Raw genomic sequence first — 20,743 nt, 5'->3', positions numbered from 1 at the left:
ATGTCATCATCAGCCGACGTAGTACTCACAAATACACACCCATAAAGCTACAAACTACAAATATACATGTATATAGCTAGTAACCAAGCATGAAGTTCACGAAATCACTAGACCTTAGAAGAAATGGGTAAACGAGGAAACCGAGAGTATAAAAGCAGAGCAAGCTGAGGCATGACTAAGCAGTTTGATTTAAGCACGCTATTGGTTGTGAAGTATAAGTGGTATTGTGAAGTACTATCAAAATAGTATAATAAAGACCATTTTGCATTATTGCATATTGGAGTTATTTATTCAACAGTTTAGCGATTCGAACGTTAGCAGAAGGTTGCAAATAAGCGAAATTTCACCGAATTCGTTACAATGTATATTAAAAAAAGCAACATTTTTTAAAAATTGTTGGAATCTGTCTTAATCCAGATGGCATAAGTCGATTGACATAAAATGTTTTTCGAACTTCCTCATTTCATTACACTGTGCGGCACTCTGCTGTGATAACAACGCCATTATGACGTATGAAAACACTATAAAAATTGTTAGTAATACTAATAATAATAAATAAAAAGGAATGATGAATGATTAAGAAGAAATGTGTTATTGTAAAAAAACAATGCTTACGAATTTTCAAAAAATGCAAGCTTATGAAAACGTTGTTCTTTGTATATTTATTAATTAACAACTAAATCTATGTTTATGTATTGTATATACATACATATATATAGGTATATATGAACTCCACTTTCAGTTTTTACCCCATTTGCTGCTGCTGCGCTGTCACCCGTCAAACATAAACACAATGACTGTCAATTTATTTACCCACTTTGTATTTTTATTACACAATACTACCTATATTTATTAGTTTAATGTACGGTGTTTGAGTGTACATATATGAGCAAATATATATATATATTTTTTTTTCTTTTTTAACAGTTCGGCAATGCCGGCCGTACATACAGTGACTGCTTAGTATCGGCTTAGAGATGATAGTATCCCTAAGTGTTGCTAATATTCGTCACAATATGCATGCAGAACTTGTCAGAATAAGGGAAAACGTCAACGGGATGAAAACATCTGAATATTCATTTCATTAAGCTATTCAATATGGAAAAAAGCTAAAGTTTTTGATGTTGCGTATTTGCTACGACGTAGTAAATGCAAAGCCATGCATTTTGTTAGTGAATTGTAAAAAAGATGCCACACAAGTTTGCAATGCAATGATGCTAGGCCATTTGCGCAATTTTCTAAACTTTGTTCTTATTTTTAAAGAAAAAAGATACAATAAATCAGAGAATATTTGTTACTATCTTTCAGCTTTAAAATAAAATATTGTCACGAATATTATCATTATTAAGCGATACTACCATCACTAAGCCGATACTAAGCAGCCACTCGTACGTACGTAAACAAATCAATCATCATATACATTGTACACACATACATACAAGGCAGCAGAAGGATACTCACAAACGCATGTCATCATCAGCCGACGTAGTACTCACAAATACACACCCATAAAGCTACAAACTACAAATATACATGTATATAGCTAGTAACCAAGCATGAAGTTCACGAAATCACTAGACCTTAGAAGAAATGGGTAAACGAGGAAACCGAGAGTATAAAAGCAGAGCAAGCTGAGGCATGACTAAGCAGTTTGATTTAAGCACGCTATTGGTTGTGAAGTATAAGTGGTATTGTGAAGTACTATCAAAATAGTATAATAAAGACCATTTTGCATTATTGCATATTGGAGTTATTTATTCAACAGTTTAGCGATTCGAACGTTAGCAGAAGGTTGCAAATAAGCGAAATTTCACCGAATTCGTTACAATGTATATTAAAAAAAGCAACATTTTTTAAAAATTGTTGGAATCTGTCTTAATCCAGATGGCATAAGTCGATTGACATAAAATGTTTTTCGAACTTCCTCATTTCATTACACTGTGCGGCACTCTGCTGTGATAACAACGCCATTATGACGTATGAAAACACTATAAAAATTGTTAGTAATACTAATAATAATAAATAAAAAGGAATGATGAATGATTAAGAAGAAATGTGTTATTGTAAAAAAACAATGCTTACGAATTTTCAAAAAATGCAAGCTTATGAAAACGTTGTTCTTTGTATATTTATTAATTAACAACTAAATCTATGTTTATGTATTGTATATACATACATATATATAGGTATATATGAACTCCACTTTCAGTTTTTACCCCATTTGCTGCTGCTGCGCTGTCACCCGTCAAACATAAACACAATGACTGTCAATTTATTTACCCACTTTGTATTTTTATTACACAATACTACCTATATTTATTAGTTTAATGTACGGTGTTTGAGTGTACATATATGAGCAAATATATATATATATTTTTTTTTCTTTTTTAACAGTTCGGCAATGCCGGCCGTAAACAAAAAAAATATAAAAATACATATGGAATTCGCACGCATGTTTGCACACAGTACAGTGGGATCAAATGCGCACAGACTCGTTGGAAAATATATTTGCGGTATTGACGTCACCTCTTTATTAACTTGTCTGCTGTTACATTTTTTTGCCCGTAGTGTATTCGGTTTTTGTGGTCACGTGAAGAACCTAATAAATAGTATTTACTTCAGTTACAAACTTAAGGCCCTGTCATACTTGCCATATCCATATCCAAATCCATACAAAGCAACCTTATGCAAAACAATGCAATCGATACCATAACACCCTCGCCATAACACACCATAGCCAGCCCATTGGTTTTTGGCCATATCCATAATTTTTATATATTTTAGATTGTGAATTATTTCACTTTTTCGATATTTTATTTTTCTTTCGGACACGTTTTGACTATTATTTATGCAATTTGATATTAATTTTTTGCATTTTCTTATTCTTTATGACATTATATTGACAGTCAAACAGCAATTAAGGCAATAATATCGCATAGCACAGCATCTAAATGCGTGTTAGAGTGTAAGCAGTCTCTGGAGAGAATCGGGACAGGGAGAAACATACATCTATATTGGGTCCCAGGGCATATGGGAATAGATGGGAATGAAAAAGCCGACGAACTAAAAGGGCGCATCCCTTGAAGCTTGCTCCGTAGATGTCCCAATTAGATTGGGCGAGATTAAGCGAAGGCGAGAGGTGCACATGATCAACCAAGCGGAAAAGGCGTGGGTTCAAGCGCGGGGCTGTAAAGTCTCGAAGATTATGTGTAGGTCTTACAACCTTAGACTAACACAGTTGCTTCTATCATTAAAAACAGAGGACTGTAGACTCATGACGGGTATTCTGACTGGACACTGCCTTCGGGCGTCACATGCCTTTAAATTAGGCTTGGTCAGTGATAGCAGATGTAGGAAGTGCGGGTGGGAGGAGGAAACGATCGAGTACGTTCTGTGCTCGTGCCCTGCACTTGCCAGGCTAAGACTCCAGCTATTAAGAGTCATACAGCTCTCAGATCTAGGTCCTGGTTTTTGATAGGGTTTTTCAGTTTGGTCGTTAAAACAAACTTCTGGTAACACTACGGACTCAATCAGTCTATGTGAGGTCCTCATGGACCGGCCAGTTCAACCTACCTACCTATTCTTTATGAACTTATCAATTTTTTAGCTTAAGTCAGCTATAATCTATTCCAATATATATGGCTAAGTAAAAACATGGTTGGTTGGTTGGTTGGAGTGGCGATTCCCAATTGAATCCAATTAGCGCTCATGCGCCGTTTTGATACCACAAACTCGTGAATTAACCAATGAAAGGGTGTTGTAAGAAGACTAATAAACATTTTCACGCGGCTCAGGGAAACCCGTCCCCCTATACCCATCCCGTGGAGTTTATAAATTTGAGAAGCTCTCCCGGCCTAACCTCCTTGAGTTCTGGAGGCTTTCGAAAAAGGGCTTTCCAAGAAACTTTATTCTGCTTCGACAGTGTGCTGGGCATTCGCATAGCAGATGCTCAACCGTGTCCTCCGCCTCCGGACGCTTGCAGCTGCGACAGGAGGTATTGTGTTCCAGTCCCATCCGTGCCGCATGTACCCGAATAGTCCAATGCCCCGTGAGTACCGCAACTACTCCGTATGTACCCCTTCTGTTCATCTTAAGGACAGCTGCAGATCGTTTTTCGTTATATAATGGCCACATGCTTTTGGAAACTCTACAGGTCCACAGCCGATTCCACCTATTGTTGGCCTCACTCAACCAGTGCGGGGAGAGTCCCAGGGGTGCAAGGACCTCCTTCGCTCCTGAGATATCAAGAGCCGCTCCACGCCGTGCCAACTCATCCGCCATCTCGTTACCCTGTAACCCGTTTCGATGCCCCGGCACCCATATCAGGGTAACGATCTGCCGGCTTGCCAGAATCATGGCGCTCTCCCTACACTGCCCAACCCGGTTTGATGATTTCAGGGGCTTTAGCAAGAATTGCCTAAACCAATTCAAATTCGAGGAAAGGAAATTACAAAAAAAAGAATCTTCCGCTGTCTCATGTAAACTAAGTCCACCCTATAAACAGTTACTCTTATTATTAAAAAGAGAGGACTGTATACTCATGGCGGGTATTATGCCTGGACCCTGCCTTATGCGTTTACATGCTTTTAAATTAGTCCTGGTCAGTGAAATCAGTTGTAGGAAGCGCGGGATGTAGAAGGAAACAATCGAGCACGTTTTTTCCTCGTGGCCTGTGCTCAGAAGGCTAAGACTCCAGTTACTAGGAGTGGTAAAGCTATCAGACCTATAAGAAGCAAGTTTTTGACAAACGGAGTTATTTTTTAACATAGCTTGATGTTTTTGACATTGTTCCTCAGTTTGGTCATTAAAACAACTTCTTGTAGCACTAGAGACTCATTCAGGCTATGGGAAGTCCCCACGGACCGGCCAGTTCAACCTAACCTAACCCATTTCCTTGAATCAGAGATATTATTTCCCAAAACGAGTGCCTTGAAAAACTTAGAATAAAATAAAATTAAATACAAGACACTATAACCTCCGCAGAGATTTTAGACCGAGCTTCTCTTCAAAATCGCGTTGTTTTTCTTGTTGTTGTTGTTGTTGTAGTTATAAAGACACTCTCCGAAAGTTTTTGGGAGGGTTGTTGATATAGATGGTCCTTTTCAGCATATAGATCCTGTACGTTTCGGGAACAAGCACTATAAAGGTAAGCCCGACCATCTTGCAAACGATTTAGTATGACCACGTTGAACTATCTAGTCGATTCTGCCCTTAACACCATACTTCCATGAGGAACTTAAGGTCGTTAGAGCCTCGGCTGCTAAAGAAACAGGATTCGCCACGGGTAAGTGGAGTTGACAATTGAGTTGCAGAAACTATAAATTGCGCTGGCAATCCCTTGAGAGAGCCACACAGCCCCTTGAGTCATTTCGGTATTTTAGTCGCCTCTTACACAACTACCTGCCGCGAGTATATGGTAAGCCCCCTTACCCGCTCCTTTTTATTTTTTCCTACAAATTGGCGGAAATATGTAAGTCCTTACATAGTTACGTCGGCTCCGAAGCGACGCTCTTATAAAACCTGTTTTCTCATTGAATTTTGATGTTGCTTTGCCCGCGGCTTGAACCGAAGATCTTTGGTGCGGTTGGTGGAACAGGCGGCCGCCATAAAATGTAAAACAACGAAGTAGAAATGGTAAAACTCAACGTAAAGCGATCATTAAAAGGACAATTGGAAGTTCCAGGGCAGATAAAGTCTTCTTACGCCAACTTATTGTAGGTTTCTCTTTTTTGCTGCCGGAAATTTTGGTGCTAAAAATTTTAAAGTATTCTTCTGTGCCGAATCTCAATCATTCATTTCTAGGTAAATCTCGTGCAGGTCATAAATCAATTTCCTTCGATGCTTGCCGATGACATTAAAAGGAGTACTTAAAAAAGTCATCGGAGTTAAAATCGAGCCGATTTTCTAAAACCGCTTCAATTCGAGTCTCAATTTATATACTAAATTTTCATTTTTTTCCCACAGTACTATATTAAGTAGTCGATTTATCTGACAAAATAATTGCAAGGCCTCAGCTAACTTTTTCTTTGTAAAATTTTAAATTTTCTTACAGATGTCTTTCTAAACGTGACCACTGTGCCCATTGAAATATTTGCATAATTGTCATCATTGTTCAAAGTTCATGTGTCACAAGTATGTAAACACGTTTATACTCGTAGTTGCACTTACGTCTAACTATTTGACTTTAGAAAAAGTGTGACCAAGAAAAGAAGTGACAGACCAGAGTGACAAGGGGCATATGTATATGTCTGTCATTCTGAGATGTATCACAGCCTTGACCTATATACGTAATAAAGTGTCATTACATAGGTATTTGCTTTAAACCAGGCATGCTTAACGAACGAAACGATATCATTTCGTTACGATAATCAACGCTAATAAACGAAACGAAGTCACTTCGTTTCGTTTATTAACGTTAAGAACGTCAAATTAACGTTAATTTGACGATCTTAACGTTAATAAACGAAACGAAGTGACTTCGTTTCGTTTATTAGCGTTGATTATCGTAACGAAATGATATCGTTTCGTTCGTTAAGCATGCCTGCTTTAAACGCATTAAGATATCTACTTTATATAAATAAATGAAAGCATCAGTATGGAGTAGGTGCGCTTTTAGTGAAGGAAGGAGGTGACTCCGTTGAATGACATAGCCTCTTGCCTCTAAGTACTACCTTGGTATCAGCAGGCAATTGAAAAGACGAACCTTTCTCAACGAACATAAATCACGCAATGCCCGCATCATACCTGTACTGATGTGTGGCTCGGAATCATGGAAAGTGTCGAAAGAAGATGAGACAGCTCTTGAAGTCTTCGAGAGAAAAGTCCTCCGGAAGATTTATGGGCATGTCCGTGATGACGGCGGAGAGTACCGAAGATGGTACATTGATGTGCTGTATGAGCTTTAGGCAGAAATGAATTATTCGAATGATAGAAGATACTTCGGCCATGAGAGCTTTTTTATTTGCACTTATATTTGGAAGTAAAGGAAGGAGGAGACCTACACTGACATTCACACAACACTCCACTGAAAGTGCTTACTGCTCTTCTTCATGAGAAGCGTGCTGACAAGGTATCAAATGAGCTGTTTCTTTGCCCTCCAACGGGTTAAGGGGTCAAAATATACCTGCGGTAGATATGCCTGTCGTAAGAGGCGACTAAAATACCAGATTCAAGGGGTTGTGTAGCGCAACCCTTTCAGGTTGCCAGCGCAATATATAGCCTCTCCAAACCCAATTGTCAACCTCACCTATCCGTGGCGAATCCTGTTTCATTAACAGCGGAGACTCTGGCGACCCCGAACTCCTCATGGATCTAGGGGTGGTAGGGCGGGATGGACAAGGGGGTCGCATGTGGTTATAACAAATCGTTCCCGAGATGGCCGGGCGTGGTACCGGAACGTACCGGATCTGCATCCGGCAAAGAACCATCAACATCTATAACACTCGCCAAGGCCTTCGGGCAGTGTCGTTATCGCTACAACAACAAGAACAACCGCTGTTCCTTCGGAAGCAAAAAGACAATATTAGCTCATTCCATACACAAAGGCCAAACGAAAGGATCGAGATGGTAAGCCTGTTGTTGTTGTTGTTATAGCGATAAGGTTGCTCCCCGAAGGCTTTGGGAAGTGTTATCGATGTAATGGTCCTTTGCCGGATACAGATCCGGTACGCTCCGGTACCACAGCACCGTTAAGGTGCTAGCCCGACCATCTCGGGAACGATTTATGTGGCCACATTAAACCTTCAGGCCATCCCCTTCCTCCACACTCCCAAGTTCCATGAGGAGCTTGGGGTCGCCAGAGCCTCGTCTGTTAGTGAAACGGGATTCGCCGCGGATAGGTGAGGTTGACAATTGGGTTTGGAGAAGCTATATATTGCGCTGGCAACCTGAAGGGTTGCGCTACACAGCCCCTTGAATCTGGTATTTTAGTCGCCCTTTACGACAGGCATACCTACCACGGGTATATTCTGACCCCCTAACCCGCTGGGGTAGATGGTAAGCGTCTTAAGATTAAGAGGATGGTAAGCCTCTTAAGGCACTCTATAAAATTTTCTTTTTGCGTTTCTTACTCCTTTTTTTGCTACTTGGATGGTACCAACGCCTCTAACAGCAACTTTTCAACCCTATCAAAACTTCCAGCTTACTTGTACTCTCTTGAGAGAATTTTGACGACTATACTTCAGTTACTTGAGTGTTGCAGTCTATTTGATGGAAGAACTTCTAATACAATAACAGCAACTACGAAGCTTAGGGAACTTCTTTACTTAATGCTATCTCAAAATGTTAAGCCCTAATTAGCATACGCACTTAGTCACACTCATGTTGACATTAAGGTGATAAAATAAATTAGGCTCTTTCTTTTTTCACTAACCTTTATCACCGCATTGTCGAGTGAGTCATGCGGCATGTGCTCTTCATCTTCACTTTCTACACCGCCAGTTTCACGACCACCAACAAACCATTGTACTTCAGCTTCTGCTGGATAGACGCGAGCACAAAATGCTACTTCATCTGCGCCAAGATGCGTCAACACTGGCAAGGGAGATTTGAGTACAATTGGTTGCGCTGACGCATCATCTTCGTATTCGACGATACTCAGTTGACATGCGGTGCTACAAGTTATACCAGCAGCTGTACGCACCTCACACGAATAAACGCCAGAGTCCAAATCGAAGCAATCGTTGATGCGCAAGCAGAGGATGCCATTACCATGGTCGATTTGACTGTGAGTTAGAAGGAGGATGAAAAAAAAAAAGTTGTGTTAAAATTTATAATATTCTTGAAGGCGGCAGAAAGCAAAAAACTCACTTAAAATCATCATCATCAGGCAACACCTCACCATCACGCATCCATGTGTAGTCGTATGGCTCAACACAATCCAATTCAAATCTCAAATCAACAGAATCACGTTCGTACGCGTCCATTTGTGCGGGTAGTGGCCGCATGATACACGGTTCCCTCATACGCGCCGCCATAGCATTATCTTCCGTCGACTCAAATTTCACCCAAGTACTTGTTAGTAACGGATCATGATCACCCTGTATAATGCATGTGTATAAACCTTCATCAGCCTCGGTCGCGTGGTCGATGAACAGTAAAGCTTCATGTTCGTTTACAAAAATTTGCACACGTTCATCATCTTCCTCCAGCTCAATACCATTGTGATAGAATTTACATGAAGGCACCGACGAGCCACGATAACCAGTAGCCAGCGCCATGCGTCCCCCTATAGCTGTTGAGGGTCCCATAATACGTCGATGCAAATGTGCGTTGTGCCGCGAGGAAGATGCACGCACACTACGTACAGAGGGAGAGCGTGAATAACGCGATCTACCAATTACATCCAGACGCGCTGTAGCTTCAATACGTCCATAATCATTTTCCAACGTGATGCGATATAGGCCAGCATCATCGTAGGTGACCTCATCAATTTCCAAGAAACGTAAATCATCCACCTCTTTCACAGAGATACGTGCGGTGGGTGTAACGATCATACCCTCCTTATCCCATGTCGACCAAGGTGTGGGATGTCCAGCTATGGCGCATTGGAAACGTACACTATCACCTTCTTCCACAACACGACTGTGCGGTATGGCTAGGAATTTTGGTGCTGCCAGGGTGTGCGAGTCTAACAGTGCGCGACGATAGCTGCCAATGCGTCCATCACTCAAATCAATTTGCGATGAACGATACGAGAGACGGCGTGGTGAATAACCACGTATGGGTGTAGAGCGGGGTGTTGAACGTGGTGTTGAGCTGGCTGATAGCAAGCAGTTGGGACGCTTTAGTTGACGATTCAACATGTTCTCTTTTTCCTCGGGAACATCGACAATAATGCAAGCGGACGAGAGTGTACGTCCAAGATTATTTTTAGCCACACACGTATATTCGCCTTCATCTTCGGGATAAATGCGTGGTATACTGAGCGTAGCTTTGATGCCATCGTATGACATTGTGAAGTCTTTGTCGCTCGCTAAAACATGTCCATCTTTTTCCCAAATAATTATTGGTTCCGGGAGTGCTTCTACGTGACATTCCAGCGTTATGGCATCACCGTCGCAGCAGCGTAAATTGCGTAGATCGCGTATGAATCGTGGCAGGGTCTCAACGTTGCTAGAAAAGACGAAAAATTAAGGTCAGGTTAAAAGATCGACACCTGTAGCACATTATCATATTTAGATGGACTTACCCGTGGCGGATTGAACCTTTCTCCATTGGTAAATTGTTTAGGATGTCTGAAAAAGTGGAATATTTTTAGTAATTCAGAAATAATTCTAATTAATGAGCCTTTAGTATTTATTGAAATATTTGGCTAGGTCATGTTATGCGAGTGGATGAACGTTCCAGCCCATAAAGTATACCTATCCATACCCGCATTGGGTAGCAGAAGAAGGGGAAGACCTGCACTGAATGGGAGAGAGATGGAGAAGCGTGGCGCTAATAGCTGCGTTAGTAAGGAGCAGGGTCTTAGGCATGCGTCCCCCTTGATTCGCTTGTGTTGTTCTATCAATTGTCATACTTAGTCATCGAGTTCCCTGATTCGCAAACAATTCAGATCTCAGCTGCCTATGCTAAGCTAATGTTTGTATGTCATTTGTTGGAGCGGGAAAAGCTGGATTCTTTATGAATTCTGCATGCCATCGTTGTAATTAGGTCGAAGAACGATATTTTGGGTACCTCGATTTTCGTTCACAACGCATTGGTCCAAATTGTCTGCAAGTTCAGCCTGAAATTGTCACCTACGACCATTCGACAGGCTGACAGAAGCCTAAGTGGAGGAGATGAACATTGGCAACATACCACAAGCCTTGTCATTTTTGACCTGTAGCTGATCCTTAGTATAAGGGTTATTTCAGGTTGGAAAGGATTCTCAACGGAAATGGTCAGTAAATCAGTGGGAAAAACGTTCAGAGCCCTGCTCGCTAGCTAAGACCAAAGAATTTTAGAGATTTGATTCGATGCGGACAGGGTTCAAAAGCGGTGGTGAAAATCTTTCACAGACGTCCTAGAGGAATAATATTTTGTTCTGATACAATAAAAAGCATTGATGGGACATGGTAATAACTGTGGAAAAAGTTGTTATTTGCTAAAAAAAATAATATGGTGTGACATTATCATATATGACGTAGGACGAAATGAAATATAATTTCATATGATAAGCGGAAGTAAGGGAGGCAGACAGCTACGAAATTGTTAACACTATCACATGATGATATGATGTAAAATGGATGTGATATAACTTGAGTTGATGTGATGATATTATAGAATTGATTCATGTACAACCAAAGAGCATACATAACAAGAGACGTCAGTTCGTATGTTTGATATCAAACATTCGCTACAAGAGAGATTGTGGTTTCTGACAGTTGCTTCCCACTTTTCGTTTTAATTATTTTTTTTTTTAATTATTCTCTTTGGTACAACTTCATTTGCTATGATGATATGATCAGTCAGTTTGATTGAGGGAAATCAATCGAAAATGCAATGGTGTGATTTAATATCATGTGATTCGCGGAAGGGGATATGAACAGTCATATAATACGAAATTTCTAAATTACAAAGCCACGGCGACATCTAGTGTCATTCATACTACAACTAGTGATGCCACCTTATTTGAAATGGTATTTACAAATAAATTACCAAATTATTTAATATACCCCAATCTATTAAATGCGTTTAAATTTAAGATGTTTAAAGAAAATTACTTTATGACAAATATACTGGAATTAAATAACTATTCAGAAGTAAATGGCGAATATTATGGTGAACATTTCATAGCAATTGTTCAATGATATTAAAATGGCGGTTTAATCAGATTTTAATACGAGTATTCACTATATTTTTATTATTATTTAATAGGTTTTGAAAACATTCGTTTATGGCGTGCTCAGTAAAAAATTCACTCACAAAACCCCAGAATCAGAAACAAATAAAGGCATGATTGTAACAAAAAATGTAGAGTTCTTCGAATATTGTCTTGCCGAGATTTTGTTATATCTCTAATTGGACCATTTTGATCATGGGATGGAAAATTTCGGGGTTTATGAACTATTTCAACAGTAATTATAACTTCGAAAGGGCTAATCCTTCAAAATTAAATTTTTTGTCTGGAATAATGAATCGCAATGTAAATAAATAAATAAAGGTAAGTCTTTTTGCGGAGGCATAGTGTATCTGGTGCGATATTAAAACCACATTAAAAGCTACTCCTTTTTATATTTGTTACTTTTTAATATTACACATGGCTTTATAGACAATTTTAAATATTTAAATTTATTTTATTGGCTCAATTTTAGATAAAAATAAAGGTGAAAAGTGGTAAGAATAAACCTTGCTCACTCGCACTGGTCTCAATTGTTAAAATAAACTTCTTTTTATTTGCGTTTTTTCAAAATTGCCATAAGTTCTATTCTTGCTAAACATATTTTTATTGTGTATGCTTTTTCGAAAAAGCAGTGGTTTTTTTTTTTTAATATAGAAAGTGACATTTACCTGTCAAAGTTTGTATTACACTCCGCCATAAACCTATTACAAACTGTCAGAAATTAAGATATGATACTGAACGTCACCAAAATACCAATACTGACAAGCGTACATTTAGTCACTTTATATTTTGTCAAATATTGCCGTTTCGATTACGGAATGAGTAATTCGAGCCCAGCCCGAACATATCAGAAACGATCAGAAACGATTTAATATTGAACATTGTAGGCCATGAAATTAAATTGACGCAAAAAAAGGATTCCCTTGGAAAATTATGATTCAATGATCTTATTATGTTCGAACGAATAAACAATACGCGTATTACATAAGCAAGTTACTAAAAGTTAGTTGCAGCTTGTCGACATGATTTCCCATGGCCAGGGTTAGGATTTTAAGGCATTTGCCTATTTTATCTGCTGGGTCCTATCTGTAAATGAAATCAAGAATTGCGCGTTTGACATCTTTTTTATTAAAAAATATAAATTTTTATTTTGCCTTTTTTGTGTCTTTTGGGAATTTATCGCCTTTTTCCGCCTTTTCTATGTGCTTTGCCTTTTTCTTGTCTTTTTACATTTACCATGCATTGCCTTACGGACTATTTATTTAAAATCATTGTAATTTCAATATTTTCAAGCGCAGAACACATTTTTATTTCAGGACGATTTTAAATTACTTAAAAGTTTGATTTTAGAACGTAGATTTATACCGATTTTCTCCTTTAAATATTGAAATTAAAACGAAATTATTTAAATGTTGAGTTGAAAAATGCACAGTGTACGAATTAGTAGTGGATTAGGCTAGTATATACTAATATTGGTAATTTAATAATTAATATTTAGGTGAACCAATAAATAATGTATTGGAAGCGCTGCATAATATAGAAAATAATTTAAAACAAGCCAGAGGGCCAGTAGATATAGCAATATTGGAAAAAGTTAACATGGTATTTCAAGCGAATCAATGTCTGCAAGTGATAAAAAAAATTGCCGAGACTATGAATGGGGAAAAGTTAGTAGCATGACCAGAAAATATAAGCACACATGAGGTGGAGTTTTTGCATTGGGCACCATTAGTCTATGTGGATGGCGAGAGGAGTCTTACGGCTGAATTCTGTAATTCAGTCTCATCTCAAGTCTCTAAGTTTGAGATTTTCCTTTAAAGAAAATTTTTGTGACTTGAGATGGTTTCGGTCTTCAGTAAACGAAAGCCACACATACAATGCACCATATCAACGAAATTCACCAAAAAGATAATTTACGCATACATTGAACAAATAATATAGCATTGCATTTTGTCAATATAAAGTTGGGTGGCATTGTGGCTGAGCTTGCGAAGACGCCGTTCACAATTTTGTATAGAAAATCCCAAAGTGTGTAGGTTCGAATCTCAGCGGCGCCACACAAAGTTCGATGTTATTTTAAGTATTTTCTGTTTTTTAATTTTTTCTATGCTTATTTTAACAATTGTTTTTGTTTTATCGGCCTATTGATAAACCACCGCTGTATAACTATATGGTTGGCGCAGCATGCCTAAAGCGTACTGATGATGAAGGCTTAGCACCCTTCGAAATGGATCTGTCTGCGCAGCTATGGCAGGTTGTCTGAAAAATTTTCTACTTACTATTCCAAAAACAAAATACAATTTTTCAAATTTAGAAAAATTAAAAAATAACAATAATTATCATTAGAAAAAAAATAATTATTGTTCTGGCCTTGAGCTCGAATCGAACCTTGTATGCTTATTTTAATTTGGGAAATAGAACAAAGCGCTTTTCGCAAATAACTTTCATACTTTTTCTGAAATTTTCATGTTTGTGATCTGCCCCGGCCCAGCTCACAAATTAGTGATTGCTTTTGTGAGGCTGGAGATGCGAGACAGCTTACAGAATGGCAAATTTTCTCAAAATGGATTTTCACCCCAAATAGTCTCTAATAGTGACTAGAGACGCCTTACTGAAATCAACTGTTCGTTCATTCATATCAATGCCTCGCGAGAATCGCATGAGGTTATTACCCGAAAATTTTAAAATTCATTTAGTGGCACTGTACTACTATGATAGCAAGGGTGAAAAATCATAGTCAACCTCTGTATATATTTTTAAATATCTTTAACGGTATGTTAAGCTGTGTATTTAAAAAATTTTCAAATAAATGCTTTTTTTGCCTTTTTTGAAAACTCATTTTGCCTATTTGCAAATTTTTGTTGCCTTTAAATCCTAACCCTGCCCATGGCTTTCTACCAAAAAAGCTGCAACTAACTTTAACGTCTGAATTCTGTTATTCAGTCTCATCTCAAGTCTCTAAATTTGAGATTTTCTTGTGACTTGAGATAATTTTGCTATTCAGTAAACGAAAACCACAAAAAATACTCACCACATCAATAAAATTCACCAAAAAGAAAATTTACTCATCCATTGAACAAATAATAGAACATTACATTTCACATTTAACGTGGCATCACTCAGCGCAAAGTATCACATCACCGCCATCTGGTAGCACGCATATACAAGCATTGATCTAATTTTAGCTTTACCAATTTATTCAAGATTTTTTCACAATTTTTATAATCTACCGCAGTTGTGTGTAATTATTTAACATAAAATGATTGTAATGCACATAGAGCTAGAACCGGGATTTCGGAAAGCAGATATAAATAATATACCCACGGTACGGAGTGAGACAATATTCGATTTCGTCACGAGGATTGCAACCACTGGAGGTGGTGGCGAAAAGAAACAAACGACAAGCAAAATTGGCAGGTAAGAAACTTACCGCTTTTATATGCTGTTATGAAATAAAATCGTATATAATAATTTGTAATTTCGTAAGTGGTGATGTGGATTTACGCGTAGATTATGTACAATATCGAAGAGCAGGTGATATATTTGAGTTACACGCCGTAGTGTTGCCCGCAGCAAGTGGTGGTAATCATGAGGGGCATGTGCGTGTGGGTGTGAAAGTGGACGAGAAAAAAGATGAAATTACGGAAACAAGGTGTGAGCAATGCGAGAAGAAAGGTTTGTTTATCTTTTTTAATTTACAAGGAAGAGATAGTGCTCTTATGCTTATGCTTGAAATGTTTTACTACATCTGTTATAGAATCCTGTCCACACATACTTGCTTTTATATTTTGGTTACATCGCAAAAGTACAGATACAGAAGCACCAGCCTTGCAGGAATTTTGGGGCAGCGAAGTAGAAGCATTAGCTGAAGAAGAACGTACGGAAGCTTTACGCATACGTGATATATTCGCTTGTGACGAATTACGTTTGGAGGCTGATCTAGAAGCTGCTGCCGTTAGTGAAACAGATGGACATGCTTTCTTTGAGACAGTACTCGATGAAATGGATAATTTGGGTTTGCGTGATTCAACTTTATATCGTCATTGTCGTTCTGTATTAGACGAATTTGAACCACTATTCATACATCATACAATGTTGGATGCATCTAATAATGGTGTAAAAAATTCACGTTCATTTGTCCAACACATGGAAGATCAAGCTAAAGAAGGTCTATTCGAACGACTTAACGAAGTATCGAAATCAAGTTATAAAACGCCACTTTGGTTAGAAGCTCAATATATGCGTTTACGTTGCTCACTCATACATCGTATAGCATCACGTAAAGATTCAATGGAAGATGAGCATATATTGGAAATGTTATTTTGTAAAGAACGTGAATACAACATTGAAGAACGTCAACAACTGAAACAACACAAACGTTTTATATTAAAACAAACAGAAAAACTTGAGAACAAAACGTATCATGAATGTGGTTTATTATTGAGTGAAAGTTATCCATATATATGTGCATCACCAGATGGTATTACAGATGATCATATTGTAGAAATTAAAGCACCCAAAACAGATGATGAATTTGAAAAGTATTTGGAAGGGCGTGAAACTATTGCGCCTAAATATATGGCACAAATACAAATTCAAATGTATATGGCAAATGTAACTAAAGCATTGTATTGTGTACTAAGCCCTACATTCGATGTAAATGGTGCATTGCATTATGTTTGGGTGCAAGCTGATATGGAATTTGTTGCGAGTTTGCTCGGTGCAGCTGAAGATTTTTGGAAAGATGTAGTCTTTCCGCGACTTGCCAAAATATACTTGAGCAGTTCTTAAGGCAATTGTTAAGTAGTTTAGATTAGTTAACGCGCATATTAAGTAATCTTGTCAAACGTATATCAAACCTTTTAATAAAAAATACTTTTTAGTCACATGCTAAAATGATTTGAATGTGGAGTAAGGGTATGCTTATATACATTTTTTTTTTTTTTTTTTTGATAAAGGAACTGTCATATCCATTCAATAATTCATTGTACTACAGTTAATGTGTGCATTCAAACTACTTACCTTTTGCGTAAATTTGTAGAGATATGACTGCCTTTGCCTCACCATGACAATTGCTCGCAATGACTGAGTAAGTGCCAGTGAAGTCCAATTTGGCATTGGGGATTTCCAAACGATATTCAGGTCCGTCGCCGATGGGGCGGAAATGTGGTGCGTCTTTGTAGTACTCGGGCTGCAATGAAGAAAACATAAATGATATAAAGCTCACATCTGGAATTGCAATTGAAATCAATAAATATTTCGGACTTGAATTCAAAAATAATTATTTGATTGAATTATAAATCTTATTGAAACGTGAATTTGATTTGAACTCCAATGAAAATTACACAAAACATGGCAGAAGTTTTTTTTTTTTTAGAGATATAATTTCTGTGGTAGGGATTCTTAAGATCCTCATAAAGCCAGGTTATATTCTGACAGTATTTTCAATTCAATAGGTTTTTCATGGCCCCACGACAGGTTATAAAAATCAATATATGGCGGCCACCGTGGTGTGATGGTAGCGTGCTCCGCCTATCACACCGTATGCCCTGGGTTCAACTCCCGGGAAAAGCAACATCAAAATTTTAGAAATAAGATTTTTCAATTAGAAGAAAATTTTTCTAAGCGGGGTCGCCCCTCGGCAGTGTCTGGCAAGCGCTCCGATTGTATTTCTGCCATGAAAAGCTCTCAGTGAAAACTCATCTGCCTTGCAGATGCCGTTCGGAGTCGGCATAAAACATGTTGGTCCCGTTCGGCCAATTTGTAGGGAAAAATCGAGAGGAGCACGACGCAAATTGGAAGAGAAGTTCGGCCTTAGATTTCTTCGGAGGTTATCGCGCCTTACATTTATTTTTTTTTTTATATGGCTTGTTGCATTTTTTCCAATATTCCGTCCAAGAGCTGTCATTTCAGTGTACACTGCTACAACAACAACAACAATGGAATTAATGCCACCTCTGATTAACTTGAAACCCATGATTCAATGACAAGAGGTTTGCTCGACAGACATTTTTTGGCAATTGCGGCCATTTTGCCACAAATCGAATTGGCATCCGTTAACTGTGTTGTTTCTTTGCGATTTTTCGAAAAATATTAGTAGTAGAAATAGGAAGCAATCAGTTTACAAATACCGGATAAGTACTGAACTGCATAATTCCCTAGAATATTTTTTTTTTTTTTTAATTTTATAATGATTTTATTAACTATGCCTCGATCCATTAGTATGACTGAACTCTGAACATAGGTAATTTTTTGAAAAGTGAGGACACCAAGAAATCGTGCACTTTCGTAAACCTATGAATATACGAAACCTAAACCAATTCAAAATTCATCGTTCAACGTCAAAACTTCGACTAGTAAATCGATTCACGTAAAAAAGTCATTAGTAAATAATGCGAGATGCGATAACGAAATGTACTCATTGGTCATGTTAACTTATTCAGGTAAGTCTAGAACAGGAGTCTATTGCTCATTCGCGTCCAAAAATATCGAGAGAAATGACCTTGACAACAATAACTCGAAGGCGGAAAAGAAAAGTTGTGTATCTGTCCGGAGATATTTGCAGTTGAAGTTGGCATTTTCATGTGATTGTTGTAATGTCTTTGTGCACTGAAAAAGATTTTGTGTACAAAGGGATTTTGATCCCACCTCATTGGTGGGCCGGCCAAAGTAATTGTTTATAAGCTCGGCTGAAGGCCGCCAACGAAACCAGGGGTAATTTTTCGGTTTTTCGTCAATATCTTTTGAACGAGATAAAATTTTTATTTCCGTCTTCGAATTATTGTTATCGATGTCAATACGCGTCTTTTGACACTTCGCTCGATATTTTTGGGCGCGTATTAAAAGTCGACCTTCTGTTCTATTAATTCCGTATGTTCAGAATAATCGTCTCCATTTAAGAATTTGGTGAATCGGTTTGTATTTGGAATATTTTGTATATACTTATTTGAAATATTCGGATCTCGTGAGGTAGTATCAAATGAACATATTCCGAATATTCTAAATTAACGGTTTGTCCGGAACGCTTCCATGAATACTTAACGGAAAAGAGCTTTCCGAACTTTCAGAATAAAACGGTGAATACGCCATGTGTAGCAGGACTTCGCAAAAGCTTAACTCTTCTGTCAAAGTCAAGGTAGGAATATAAAGTTCTAAGACAATAAGCCATTTTCTTTTATTTTTGTTTTTGTCAGTTCATTGCGGCTCCTGAGTAGCATATCACCCCATGTCGACTGCCTGTTCAAAATCGTGCTATCTCAAAATATTTTTCAAAAATTTCCCAATTCAGGATTTGTCACAAAACCGTCCTTTATTAGAGTTAGATTGAAAAACGCTTAATCTCAGAATGTTTTTCATTAGCTCCCTCTTATGACAAAATGCATTGAATTTAAACTCATATAGAGAGTTTTTGAAACAAATTTTGAGATAGTGAATTTTTGAATAAAATTCTAACGTACGGCATTCTTCATACAATGTCTGAAAGAATTCCCCATTTTTCGTACTTCGTAAAAACAACCCATCCAGATTTTTCAATTTGGGAGTGTCAAAGCTCTGTCATCATTGGAGAATAAACCTCTAGTAATTGAATCATGCTTGAAACCTATACAAGAGTATTTGTAGGGTTTGTTTATAATTTTAACTTTACAATATTTTACTTTGTAATTTTGTTATTATTTTTTAAATGTATTCATGTATTTTTGGTTTTCAATTTTGAATTGACTTCAAAAATTTTCATTCATTCTTGTAAAAATTCAATCTAACCATGGCACAACGATACAAGGTGGCAGCATGGGACAGCTGATTTTAAGCTTTTTTTATTTGATTTGATACATCAAAATACGGTGCAGTACGATTTTGACATTTGTCCATCGAATTTACAAAAACAAAGTACATAAAATTTTTATTTATGTTTGTAGGTATGTCACCATGCTGCCACCTTGTATCGTTCCGCCATGGTACTAACGATTCAATTAAAAATATATTAATTATTACATAAAATAGTTCCTTTTATTTTTCAATATTGGAACTACAATTGGCGATCCCGCCTTTTGTCGAGTGCAGTAATTGTTTTTTGAATGTGGGATAATCGTATCCATATCGGTCATCGTATATAATTTCTTGGGATTATAACGGTTTAACATAGAAGAACTAATATTAACATAGAAGAACTAATATTAACATAGAAGAACTAATATTACAGCAAAATTCTAGATGCAGTTGCAGATACATAGAAGAACTAATATTACAGCAAAATTTTAGATGCAGTTGCAGATACATTGAGGAGCTTATATTACAACAAATTTTATGGTGATATGCAAACATTTCATTCACAATTAGTCACTACGATTATTGTTCTCAACGCTATTAGCTGTGTGCGTCTTCGTACATACCGTGTATGTTGCTGCGCATAGAATTAAGATAGAGCTGGTTTCATAGCAATAACGACCATTGATTATATCAACCTTAACAACCTCTGATATTATCAATGACACTTCCGTCACTTTCGCTATCGTTATTGTTAATAAAGTAAGAATTACACAACGTAAATGATACTTCTGATATACTACTAGCAACAATATCATCTTCCTGCATCTCAAAAAACAATTTCATATTGATACTAAATCTCGAGTAATTAAGCCAATTTATTTACATTTAATTGGTAACTTATTTAGGACTATTTACATTCGATAAGGTAGTTGCAAAATTAAACAATTTTAAATTGTGAACTCTTCCTTCAATTCAGTATAGTATTTATTTAATATAAATTATATAACTGTTTTACTGATTTAGATTCATTTTGTTTTATTTATTTTCTAACAGGGAACGACTTTTTATCATCCCTTGTCAAATTTGCTATTTTATTCTCTAACTTTCTTTTTCAAAACGGTTAATATGTTTCACTCCCCATACAACAATACA

General features: G+C 37.4%; 2 protein-coding genes across 2 annotated transcripts in view; one reads left to right on the top strand and one right to left on the bottom strand.

The window, feature by feature from the left end:
• The window catches only part of Strn-Mlck (Stretchin-Mlck), a 243,780-nt gene that overhangs the window by 41,397 nt on the left and 181,640 nt on the right, over nt 1-20,743 (bottom strand). Inside the window, exons 14-17 of the mRNA XM_067777186.1 lie at nt 16,847-17,015; nt 10,190-10,235; nt 8,809-10,113; nt 8,372-8,723 (exon numbers count right to left, since the gene is read on the bottom strand). Of these exons, the coding sequence (XP_067633287.1) occupies nt 8,372-8,723; nt 8,809-10,113; nt 10,190-10,235; nt 16,847-17,015 (1,872 nt within the window). The remainder of the gene's footprint in view (nt 1-8,371; nt 8,724-8,808; nt 10,114-10,189; nt 10,236-16,846; nt 17,016-20,743) is intronic.
• LOC137245048 (uncharacterized) lies at nt 14,950-16,720 on the top strand. The gene is made up of 3 exons (XM_067775057.1): nt 14,950-15,241; nt 15,312-15,499; nt 15,582-16,720. Exons 1-3 carry the CDS (start codon nt 15,084-15,086, stop codon nt 16,613-16,615), a joined length of 1,380 nt encoding a protein of 459 aa, XP_067631158.1. The 5' UTR covers nt 14,950-15,083; the 3' UTR covers nt 16,616-16,720.

This window comes from Eurosta solidaginis, chromosome 3 (assembly GCF_040869045.1).
Source record: "Eurosta solidaginis isolate ZX-2024a chromosome 3, ASM4086904v1, whole genome shotgun sequence".
Classification (NCBI taxonomy): domain Eukaryota; kingdom Metazoa; phylum Arthropoda; class Insecta; order Diptera; family Tephritidae; genus Eurosta; species Eurosta solidaginis.
Note: the sequence above shows the minus strand (reverse complement) of the source record. Positions and strands in the feature narration are given on the sequence as shown.